General features: G+C 40.3%; 2 protein-coding genes across 2 annotated transcripts; both read right to left on the reverse strand.

Moving 5' to 3' along the window:
• Positions 1–392: 392 nt before the first annotated feature.
• On the reverse strand, positions 393–5,292 carry mcrip1 (MAPK regulated corepressor interacting protein 1). Its single transcript, XM_089017996.1, has 5 exons — positions 5,189–5,292; positions 4,280–4,366; positions 3,224–3,342; positions 2,006–2,110; positions 393–1,399 (listed from the first exon to the last, which is right to left on the reverse strand). The coding sequence occupies exons 2-5, from the start codon at positions 4,285–4,287 to the stop codon at positions 1,335–1,337; spliced, it is 297 nt and encodes a 98-aa protein (XP_088874122.1). The 5' UTR covers positions 4,288–4,366; positions 5,189–5,292; the 3' UTR covers positions 393–1,334.
• Positions 5,293–6,370: 1,078 nt separating this feature from the next.
• ppp1r27a (protein phosphatase 1, regulatory subunit 27a) lies at positions 6,371–9,006 on the reverse strand. Its single transcript, XM_089017995.1, has 3 exons — positions 8,284–9,006; positions 8,048–8,198; positions 6,371–6,776 (listed from the first exon to the last, which is right to left on the reverse strand). Exons 1-3 carry the CDS (start codon positions 8,666–8,668, stop codon positions 6,659–6,661), a joined length of 654 nt encoding a protein of 217 aa, XP_088874121.1. The 5' UTR covers positions 8,669–9,006; the 3' UTR covers positions 6,371–6,658.
• Between the last annotated feature and the right edge of the window lie 3,350 nt (positions 9,007–12,356).

Raw genomic sequence — 12,356 nt, forward strand, 5'->3', positions numbered from 1 at the left:
AGAGAATCAATGTTACAAACGTTGGGAGGAAGTGAGTTTGGGGGCAAAGCAGCTGAAAGCTATGTCCCCCATCGCGCTGAGACGGGCAGGGGGGGGGCAGAGATGGAGGAAGAGGATCTACCACAAAAATATTTGGGGGAGATTGTATTGTATTGGATTTATTATTGTATCTATGCTTGTCTGTGACTGAAAGTGTCCCTGAGAGCTTGGAAAGGCGCTTGAAATAAAATGTATTATTGTTTTTTTCTCCCATCTTTGCATCATGCAAAAAGTTTGTTGATTGTCTTGGCAAAATAAACAAAAAAACATTCATAAAGATATTCAACATAATAAATATCATACTTTGAGCTCCAAGACCATTGGCCGTTTTGGGGACATATAAAGATTAAAACTGAAACCTCAATTGATTTATTTTGCATTTCAGTCACAGCGTCTTTCAGCATTTACATACTCTTTCTGAAAGGGAACATCAATTTCATCTTTGAAATACACAATTCATACAGTCACATTCTGTCCTGTAATATTTAATACACTACCCGTGGGAGCTGAAAACAAGGTGTCTCCAAAGTATTTCCTACTTTTTGGGGTTTTTGGAGCGTTCGGAGTCAATACCATTATTTTTTTTGGGGGGGCGGGGAACAAAAATCTGGATTGGGAAGGTTGGCAATGCATTTGGCTTTTCTAAAGATGCGCATCGAGTGCGCATGTCAGTGACGCTACACCTTATCTAGCAGACTACCTTTTTACAAAACAATTATATATATATATATATATATATATATATATATATATATATATATATATATATAGGGTCAAAACTACCAATTTAGTTTGCTGACGAAGCCTCTTGGATAATAAGCGAAACGTCCGTCAAAGAAGTACAGATGACGGCTGAAGAAACCTTCTCATCGATGCACCACTCCTGTACGACTATGAGCTTACACAGACATAAAACAAACAATAAAACAGAAAAGCCCTTGTGTCATTTTTTTTCACCCCCACCAGGCAGTCTTTAGTGTCCGGTAGAAGGAGTTTGTACCTTAGCATCGGATGCTAATAACATCTTTAGGGAGGTTGATCGGTCCTTTTCATCTGTTAAAAAGGTGGACATCAACAGGATTCACGAAGGATTTGTCATAAGTGGAACTCTTCTTCATCACTCCTCGAGCGTAAAGAAAGACGAGGGATCGCTGCGGTTCAAAGTTCACAGAAAATTGTTTGGCATTCTGCCTGAGACTGGCAAATTGGGACTGACTTGGGTTGTCAGAGGAAAAAAGGTTCTCACTGATGATCGGTGGAGGAGAATGAAAAAAGCACTTTCCCCGTCCTGATGACTAGGACTTCTTTGAGTCCTGTGTGTGACGTTTCTTGAGGTCAGTCAGGTCCACTGGCGTGAAAGCTGATGAGGTAAAAATGTCAGCAATGTGATGGAGAATAACAAGTTATCATATTGAAAAGTTTCATGCTGTTATATGCTTAGTCAACATGTGTGACTCAAATACACAATTGAAGCACAGACGACCTGGGGTCAATCTGAGGTCAACAGACGCAGCTTGTTAAACTGTCATCTTCATCTCGGAGATCTGGCCTTGGACAGAATTTAGGACTTGGGAAACTCCTTTATCACAGAAGTAATTTACGACTTGAAACTCCTTCACAGGAAGAGCTCATGAGCCAGGTTACAAATGTATCAGTTCATGGGAAAAGACAATGTTTTATTGCTTATAGCTGTTCATGCTTAGAACTCAAGAGGTGTGCGATTCTAATCAAGAAAACTATGTTTTACTAATGTGTCACTTTCATTTGCATATACTCTCAATAAATAGTTTGGTAGAGGGCTGCAAAATTCAGGCATCTGTCATGAATGGCTGCGTCTCCTGCCGGCAGTTAAAGACTATCTTTCTGCGTTCGAGCTTTTGTCCGCAGTGTCCGATTGAACACTTTCATCACTTTGTCTTAATCCTTTACAGATGACTGGTGTGCATTTGATTTCAGTTATGCTTACAGTGTAGGTTGGGGTTTGGATTCTTCTCAACATATTCTTGTGGTCCGCAGTCGTTCCGCTCTGCGTTTTGTGCCGATCTGATTTCTCTGAGGACAAACTGCCAAGCTTTGGGGGAAAAAAAATCCCCCCCAAAAAAACAACATACATTTTGCTAAATTAGGGATATTATTTATTAAATTACAGGACCGGAAAGAACAAAAACAATCACTGTAATTACCCTCTTAATCTTAGTGATCCTATCGTTAAGGATATTTTTTTCCACTGCAAATAATAATTATAATTATTAAAGGACAACCGACACCATCTTTTGTTTCCTAACTGAGATCAGAAAAACGTTTTATAGCATCTAAAATACCCAAAAAACGCGGTCTGATATTTTTAGTCAAATGCAAAACACCAATAAAAATGACTTAAAGTGTCACAAAACTGCCACAAAATGAGCTCGAAACTGGGTAGATTCAGAAAGTCCCGCCCCCTTGTTTGTGACGTCACACCAGGATACTCCTTCACAAACTGCCTTGCTCCAGAATCAAAACAATGGCTTGACAGAGTTCAGATTTGGAAAAAGATGCTTTCTTGTTACTCATCCAGTTATGAATATAATTCAAATAGTTCTGAAGAGGAAAGAATAAATGTTTGCAATCGATGAAAGAAGTCCTTCCGTATCAATTCAAGCCGTCTGGACTCCAATGTAGCGCCCAGAAATTGCACAAAATGGCGTACAAGCTCCGTTGGAAATGGGCTGATTTGTCCGATGGGAATTTGTGTCAACTTACACCTTCTTTACGCGTGTTACCGCAATTGGCTGCGACACACAACGATTCGCCATCGCATTATTTATGTAGTTTTCCTTCTAATTTCGCCATCAACACGGTGTTTTCAGATGAAAAAAAGTACCCAAAATGCATTGTGTCACTTTCTCGGTCAGGGGCGTTCCCTCCGTGACGTCACTTAGGCCATCGTAATCAACTCGAAAACAAGACTTCCTATTAAAGTCTTAAAACGTAACCTCTTTTACGTCTTAAAACGTAAAATAACGCTATATGCGGTGGAATCTTTGTCTAAAATACGCTCAGTAGAAGTCATTTGAAGTGATTTTACAAATTATGGAGGCAACTTGTCCGGGGTGTCGGTTGTCCTTTAATACTGTCAGATAATTCTACATGAAGCCATTTTCTATTTAACAACAATTACATTTGGCCTGAAATGGATACTTACTATCATGGATAAAACGCACATTTTCCTCATGTGCTGGGGTGAAGAGCTCCCCACAGTTGGTAGGTGATCTGGGGCTTGTGGTCCGCTTGTAACTATTCACCATCCTGGGAGCAGATGAGCTTGAGAAATGTGAAACAACTACATAAGTGGACTAAAATTGCCCTGATGCACCAATCGTACATGCGAACATATTCACGAGGGATGTGAGAAAAAAAATCAATAATAATTCATCCCACATTTTCTCATACCATATTAAGGTGCATTTAAATAGCTTTCAAATGATGTCTAGATTATTGTTCTACGACAAATAATAAGGAAATGATGGAATTTTTAATTTTCGAAATGTGAGGGGATTTTCTGCCTGTAATTACACAGTTAAAACAATGAAAATTTGTGACAGAGTTCTTTATTACAGTTTAAACGATCATAACTTTCTTAATTTTTGGCAGATCTTAACGAGTAAGGTACCATTGGAAAGCTTTTGAAATTCTAAACAAGAAAAGCCAAACATGAAAAGATTCAAAATCTAAATTAGCAAATACCAACGATCGAATGCAGGCAGATTTTCGTCAGAAATCAAAAAAGGCCGTCACTGAACACTAGGAAAGAAAATTGCAAGCTCTAGAAATATATATGCTAATTCTTGTTTTTGCTTGAAACTCGGCAGTTATGGAGAAAAATATATACTCTACCACTTCTATGAGTTATAAAAATACAACTTACTCACCTTTATAAACTGTAGTGTTAGTAAAAAGAGCGTAAACTCCAATCAATTTTTTTCACCGTTTCTCGTTGTCATATTCGGAAATTTCAAGAACCAGCATGGAGGGAAACGTGTGTAATACGTCATCACAAACTGCATAACTTGGAAAATCCCAGCAAAAACGATTATGTACTTCACAAAAATGCAATGATATACGACTGCGAGTACAGAGTGCGCTCGGTTCACTGGACAGAAACAATCGCGGTGGAATAGAGCTCAATGTAGCGTACTGTACATATATTCACATATGTATGAAACTGTAATACATATCATCGTAACAATTCACAATTTACCTTGTCATTCTGGTTGCCGTGCTGCTCTTTCCTCACTGCTTTATGGTTGAGTACCTTTATAGAATTGTGTTGTTTCCAAGTCTTCAACTAGAAATGAATAATCAGTGACAAATTTAGGAAAAATCGTCCTTGTAAACAAAGACAAAGACATCTACTATATGTGTTGTTTCCAAGTCCTCAACTAGAAACGAAAATAAGTGACAAATTTAGGTAAATACATCCTTGTAAACAAAGACAAAGACACGTACTATGTGTTGTTTCCAAGTCCTCAACTAGAAATGAAAATCAGTGACACATTCTGGAAAAATCGTCCTTGTAAACAAAAACACCTACTATATGAGTTGTTTCAAAGTCCTCAATTAGAAATGAAAATAAGTGACCATTTTAGGGAAAATCGTCCTTGTAAACAAAGACACCTACTATATGTAACATGGGTGTCACTTAACAGGAATGGTTATGTTAAAATTAATCTAACAGCTGTTGATTTTCAGTTTTTGGCCAGTCGTACGTCACCAAATTTGAGAAGACAATTAAGGTCACCGACAAAGGATCTTTGTTTACGTTTGGACTTTCCTCGATCCTATATTAGTTTTATAAAAAGGCAACGCAACCAAAACTAGCGAACGTAGTTTACTATATTGGCTGGATGTTAAATATTCGTCGGAATTCGTGGGGTATGTCATCCTTTTGTGTTAAATCCGGGGGGGGGGGGGGGCAGCGACCGCTGCAGATTTGCTGACACAATAAATTCAGCTAACATTAGCCCGCATAGTTAGCTGTTAATTGTCTTGACGTAACGCTAGCTTAAGAACATCACATTGTTTATCAACGCCAGCACGATGTAAAATTATCACGAGATGTTAATAAATTCAACGTACGCGTGAAACGAAACAAATCGTACATACAAACCTTTAAAAATGTTTATTTTTTGCTGCACAAGACGCTAGACTTAGCTAAAACGTTGCCAATGCCAACCAATCATTTCCGGTTAAAAAAAACACGGAAGTTCTCTTCTTCGTTGTCGTGTTTTTTTCTTTTTTTTTATGATGTAAACTAACACTAGCGCAACCTAGAGGAGATCAATATTTAGTGTCTTTTACATATTTGGACAATAAAATTGATTGAGAATGTGATATTGATCATTTGTGCCGAGGTTACATAATAATATAAGAACAGACTTTGACGTTGTCAGTTTAAGTGTTGTCCAGTGAAATGCATTGTGGTTACATTTACGATAATAAATATAAAAAATAAATAATACTAATAATAATACATTTCATTCAATCGCCAAAGGACTTAATAAGGACTTAATAGACTCAGAATCATCTGTGACAACCCGAGGGGGAAAAAAAACAGTTTTCGGTCTGTTAAAAATGATTTTGTATTAGCTATCCATTAGCTGGCTAGCTAGCTGTTAGCTGTCTAGCAAGCTGGCTGTTAGCCATCTATTAGCTATCCATTAGCTAGATGGCTAGCTATTAGCTGTCTAGCTGTTGGCTATCTGGCTAGCTATTGCCTATTTATTAGGTATCCATTAGCTAGCTAGCTAGCTTTCTATCTATTTGAGTTACTTCGGGGTTGAGTGAACGCTGGCGCATGTGGCTGCCGCTGCTCACCCACAGAAAAAAATGTATCCTGTGACTCTAAAGTGATTATTATTATTAAATGTAAAAATTGTTCCATTGTTCTTTATGAAAAAAATATCCTATGACTGTAAAGTGACCTTGAGTTTTGAAAGGCGCTTCTAAATAATAATAATAATAAATAATAATAATAATAACAATAATAATAATAATAATAATTCATTTCATTTCTAAGTGCCTTTCAAAACTCTCAAGGTCACAAATGCAATCTATTAGCCAGCTAATAGATAGCTATTAGCTAGTGAATAGATAGCTATTAGCTAGCGACTACATAGCTATTCGCTAGCAAATAGATAGCTATTAGTACTTGAGACGTGAAACAAAATGGCAGAGCAAACAATGAACACCCCTAAAGATCGTGTAAACAAAACAAACACCAGAAGAACATTTATGATGACAGATATTTTGGTCAGGTGAACACACAAAGAAAAAAAAACATTCTGACAAATGTATATTAAAAAGTCTTTATTTATGAAAACGTACAAAAATAATTCCTTTGAAAATGATAAGACTTTCCTTATTGACGTTGTTTTCTTCAGCACAGCCTCTATGACTTTCATATAAGGAAAAAAAATAAAATAAATAAAATGTAGAAAAAAAACAACAACCTCAAACAAACATGATATCGTCCCATGATCATCAAGTTCGATGTAAAAATGTATTTTTTTTAAATAAAAAATCAATCGTATTGACCAAGCAAATCTGCTTTCATCTGTACAGCTTCACTTCTTTGTCTTCAAAGTGTCTCATTGAACAGTTTGGACAACTCGGTGCAATCGGGGTCAATGAGGTCGATTGGTTTCTCTCCGCTTTCATTTTCTGCCTCCATGTTGGCTCCCAGCGAAAGGAGATAGCTGTGCGGGTGCAATGAGGCGGCCATTTTAGATAGAATTACATTTGAGGTTTTACATCATTTATGTGCAATTTGGTCTCTCTATTTTTTTTGTGTGTGAGGGGTGAGCGGAAATGATCTTACAATCAAGCTTATTTTACTAATTATTTAACTCATTCACTGCCATTCTCCACATGGACCTGGGGGACCCTCCTGCACCTTACATGGACCTCCATCCTGGAGGGGGCGCTAAGCAGCTTGAAGAGCAACATCAAATGACGCTACAACGCCGTCCAGATCCTACTAGTGCCATCAGATAAAATGTACAAGTACGTTATTTTGTCTAAATTTTGTCGCAATAAGTGCACCTTATAGCTATCTTGCTAGCTAGCTAGCTATGTACCTGGCTATTTATTAGCTATATGTGACTGTAAATAATAATCCATTTCATTTACAAGCGCCTTTCAAAACTCTCAAGGTCACTTTACAATCACAGGATCAGTTTTTCTGAGGGTGAGCCGCATGTGGCTGCCGCTGCTCACCCGCATAAGAAGCGATCCCGCGACTGTAAAGTGACCTTGAGAGTTTTGAAAGCCGCTGAGAAATGAAATATAATATTATTATTGTTCCCAAAATTATTTGGGAATTGAAAACTGTGACATGGAGCACCATTCCCGAATTGCTGGGTGTGCCGATAAAGCGCTGGTCAGACCTCCGGCAATGTTTTTCTCTTCCACAAGGGGCGAGCATTTGCCTTTTGTCCATGTTAGCGCTTTGTTACAGCTTCAGCTGTTAAAGCGCAATATAAATCAATGTTTTATATTGTATTTTGCACAGCTTCCCCCATTTCAAGCTCAGATAACTCCAGACCTGTATTATTTAGGAAATAACACTTTTTGTTTCCTGATGAAAGTAGAGAGTCTAAGGTTTCTTACGCTGAATTGAATGTTTATGTGGTCCTAAAACTCAATATTCTGTGGGTCTTGGAATTCGTTTGTTAAAGCGCTGCATAAAGCAATATGTATGTATTGTATTCTGTACAGCCGGCCCCGTTTCAAGCTCAGATAACTCTAGATGCATATAACTTAAGAATTAACTTTTTTTCAGATAAAATGAAAGAGTCTGCGTTTTCTTACACTGCATTGACTGTTTATGTCGTCCTAAAACTCAATATTCTGCGGGTCCTTCCAATTCGAGTGACAATGACAAAAACCCTGGCACTGGAGCGGACACATTTTTGTGCACATCTGTCCGGCAGTGAATGAGTTAAAAACCCATTTCCTGTATGTTCACCTTGCAATTTCAGGAAAGCTGTCGCTACAGGCCATGTGAAGAGGCGTCCAACCGTCCTCGTCTCTTTGATTAACATCAGCGCCATGCTTGAGGAGCAACTTCACCGCCTCCAAGTTTCCCGTTAGCACTGCTTCGTGTAGCGCCGCCATACCTGCAACGCACCGCATGACCTCATGACTTTCGCCCCCAAACGACTCTCGTCGTGCACTAGTAGAAAGCGGCGCTACGCGACTCACCTGAAGGAAAAAGTGTGTCCACGCAAACCTTCCTGGTTCTGATGAAGCGACCGATTTGCTCCAATTCTCCACATCTTACAACATCCTGGAAAATGATGTCATTGGGAAAGTGCACAGTTCTCTTAGCGGGGGCGACGGGAGCGGCATTTCCCCGGGTGCGCCGCGACGTGCCGTACTGGGATGGGAGGTACGTTGACGGAGCCTTGTAGGTTGGCGTGAAGTAGGACGTGGTGTGAGGTGTAACGCTATACTGGGTGGGGGTATACCTGGAGATGTACGACGGTGTGTAGTGACTGGGTGGGTAATGTGCGGGTGCGTGGTAAGTTGGGGTGTACTGAGAATGCCGTGAGTACGTTGACGCCGGGATGTGGTAGTTGTACTTCATTCCTGCGGTGGTAGGAAATCGATCCACCTTGATGGTGTTAGTTCAACAGGAAGAACATCGGAGCTTAGACCACAAAAAAACAAAAATAATGTCCCTTCGTCCTCTTCTATCCTTTTAGCTTCCACGCGGGAGCATCCATAACTTGTTGAGTATGACAAGCTTTATTTTCCAATCCCGCTTTTTTAATCTTGCGCAGCTTCGTTTCTCTTGAATTTTCTATCCTTGCAGTACTAGAAGATGACAGTTGGAAACAAGCGCCATAAAATGAGGGCAAGTCACGTCGGGGTGGCTATATAGCTTCCGTTGGGGCTATTTTGGGGCCTGATATCAAGTGACTTCTGCGTGAAAACGACAACCCCCACACCCCCCCTTGCCCAAGCTAGGCCACGCCAAGTCACTCAGCCAATGAAACGGCGCTCACGTCGAGCTCCTAAAAAATGTTTACAGCCGCGATGTTCCCTTGGAATCGTGCAAAAAAAAAAGACATTAGCGCTTGTGAAAGAGCACTCGTTTGATATTTCTCCCAGTCAATTGAATCGATTTTACGATTCCGTTATTTGTTTATAGATCACGAAACGGGTTGTGAAGGAAAGTCACATTGAACAGAAAACCGGAAGGGCCACTCGGCCTGCAATCTGAGGTCATGCTAAGCCTAGTTTTCAAAGTAAATCCGATGATGCAATATCCAGCTGTTAGGATGCACATAAAGGAACATGATGCTAACGGAAGTGAAGGCGCACACCCCAGTAAAACGCCGCTAGTTTTGATTAGCATTCATTAGCTTTGGCTTTTTGAAGGAAATGTAACGATGCAGTCCTGAATAATAATAATAATATTAATATTAATATTAATATTAATCCATTTAATTTATAAGCGCCTTTCAAAACTCTCAAGGTCACTTTACAGTCACAGGATAAGTTTTTTTGTGAGTGAGCAGCGGCAGCCACACGTGCCACGTTCACTCAACCCGGAATAACTCAAGCCAGCTAGCTAATAGATAGCAAGCCAGATAGCTAGCTCGGTAGATAGCTAATAGCTAGACAACCAGATAGCCAGCTAGCTAGATAGCTAGACAGCTAGACAGAAAATAGATAGCCAGCTAGATAGCCAGCTAGATAGCTAAAAAGCGAGCATACACATGATGTAATGAGAACCTATCACGTTTCCTTGTATGAAGTAATGCTAATCAAGTTAAATATTAGCGTATTTTCCAGTGTATATGGTGCACCGGCGTATAAGGCACACCCCTCCATGAATGGTGTATCGTCAAACTTTTTTCATATACAGTAAAGTCTCGTTATATCGATATCGGATATATCGATAGTCCCGGTTATATCGATACTATTTCTATGCACGCACGGAGAAAATTACATGCAAACAGGGTCGGATATATCGATAGTCCCGGTTATATCGATATTTTTTTCGTACTCCCTTGAATATCGATATAACGAGACTTTACTGTATAAGGTTTACCAGACTATAAGGCGCACCTACAATGAATGAAAAAGGTTTTTCCAAATATAATATGGAAATATAGAAATGTGGCTACCTAGTTAGCTATCTATTTGCGATCTATTAGCTGTCTAACTAGGTAGCTATCTATTAGTTTTCTATGAGCTAGCTAGCTAACTTGATCTTGCGTGTCGTCTCGGAAAAAAAACGGGTCACCGTTGCTGGCTACCTAGCTAGATATCTATTTGCTATCTATTAGCTGTCTAACTAGCTAGCTAGCTCTCTATTAGTTATATATTAGCTAGCTAGCTCACTTGATCTATTTGAGTTATTCCTGGTTGAGTGAACGCTGGCGCATGTGGCTGCCACTGCTCACCCCCAGAAAAAACGATCCTGTGACCTTGAGAGTTCTGAAAGGTGCTTAGAAATGAAATGTATTATTATTATTATCGAACTGGGTGCCCTCAAAAGGGCAAAACGCACCACCAAACAGAATGTTCAAGCTAGTAGCTTCCACAATAGCAAGTTAGCATTTTCACATCTCAACAAGGAGCCCCTCTCCGGTTTCAGCAGTTCTTATATGGAATCGCAGGCGTTCAAGGGTGTCCCTGAGCTATGGCCACGCCCCCACCCCCCTTAAAACAGCACCTTGAACTGGTGGAAAATGTTTGTTTACGATCGGACCTCCTCCTGGTCGTAATATCGGCGGTCTCGCACCTTCCGCGGTGCTTTCTATACATAGGCTCAGAGAGCCCTCGCTCCCACCTGCTGTTGGAGCTGCAAACTACCAAGAAGTCACAGTTGACATTCGGATGCATGCAATGACCACCCCCCTCGACCCCCCCCCCCCCCCCATGGTGAAAATGGTATGATTTCAATATTAGCTGTTGATGTAGCTTTTACGTGACATTCCCCCGCGGATTGACGCATTAAAACAAAAGGCATCCATGTCAAGGCCAAGAGTTTAAGTAGCGCTGGCTGCTTCTCGGTATTCCGTGCCACAGATACTTTCCTTCTGCCTTCTCATACTTGATGAGATTATGATTCGGTAACCGGTGACATTATTTTTAGTCTTCTAGCAATGTGACACATTAGCATTCGGGATCAGCAAGCGCTAATTAAATTATTGCCAGTTATCCCAACACAGTTTGAAGTAGTGTTGCTACTGACTTACTGTGTATTTTCCGGTGTATAAGGTGCACCGGAGTATACGGCGTACCCCCCAATGAATGGTGTATTTTTAATTTTTTTCCATATATAGGTAGCATCCGATTTACAACCAGCTTGATTTACGACCACCCGTACTTACGACCACGATCTCCAGACCCTATTTTCTAAATTTTACTTCTATGCCTGGCACAGCAACGCGCTAGCAGGCCGGCAACGTGTACGACAATTTTGGCTAGCCGGCCAGCATCTCAATATCGCACAGCAATCGACCGTGTGATGGCACCAGAGGGGGGGTAGTTTGCAAGACATTTAGCCTCCGTGTCTCTATTCAACATTTTGAATGGATTTCGATTTACGACCATTTTGATTTACGACCGTTTGGTCGGAACGGAACTTGGTCGTAAATCCGATGTTACCTGTATAAACCACACGTTCTAATCTAATCTAATATATCTAATCTAATCTAATCTAAACAAATCGAATCCAATCCATTTAGTCTCTGAGTCTCTATTCAACATTTTGAATGGATTTCGATTTACGACCATTTTGATTTACGACCGTTTGGTCGGAACGGAATTCGGTCGTAAATCGGATGTTATCTATATAAACCACACATACTAATCTAATCTAATCTAAACAATGTAAACTAATGTACTCTAATGTAATCTAATCTCCACCTCATGGTGACAGCCTCAGATTCAGCAGGGCAAGGTGCCCGAATCGCCAATTGCAGGAAAGGTAAACAACGCAGGTGTAAATGTGCCTTTTGAGAGAGAGAGAGAGAAAAATTAATCTGTTCATGCCAAGTGGGCAAACAGAGCCAGGGAGTTCTCTGTGCCGATCTGCTCGGGAGAACACAAAAATATTTGCCGGTGTTGTGAAGTTAAAGCGGACGATAGAACAATGGCTATAATTATCCCATCGGGATTAAAGCTCGTTGGATTCATTGGAAGGGAGGACAGGGTGGGGGCCCGTGGGGGTCCGGGGCAACGATTGAGGGAATCAGTCATATCTGTTTGTCCCTGCAAATAGGTAAAGGCGGTCGGTCATATGTGCAGCAGCTGTT

This window comes from Hippocampus bargibanti, linkage group LG17 (genome assembly GCF_051943395.1).
Source record: "Hippocampus bargibanti isolate YZ-2025 linkage group LG17, ASM5194339v1, whole genome shotgun sequence".
Taxonomy (NCBI): domain Eukaryota; kingdom Metazoa; phylum Chordata; class Actinopteri; order Syngnathiformes; family Syngnathidae; genus Hippocampus; species Hippocampus bargibanti.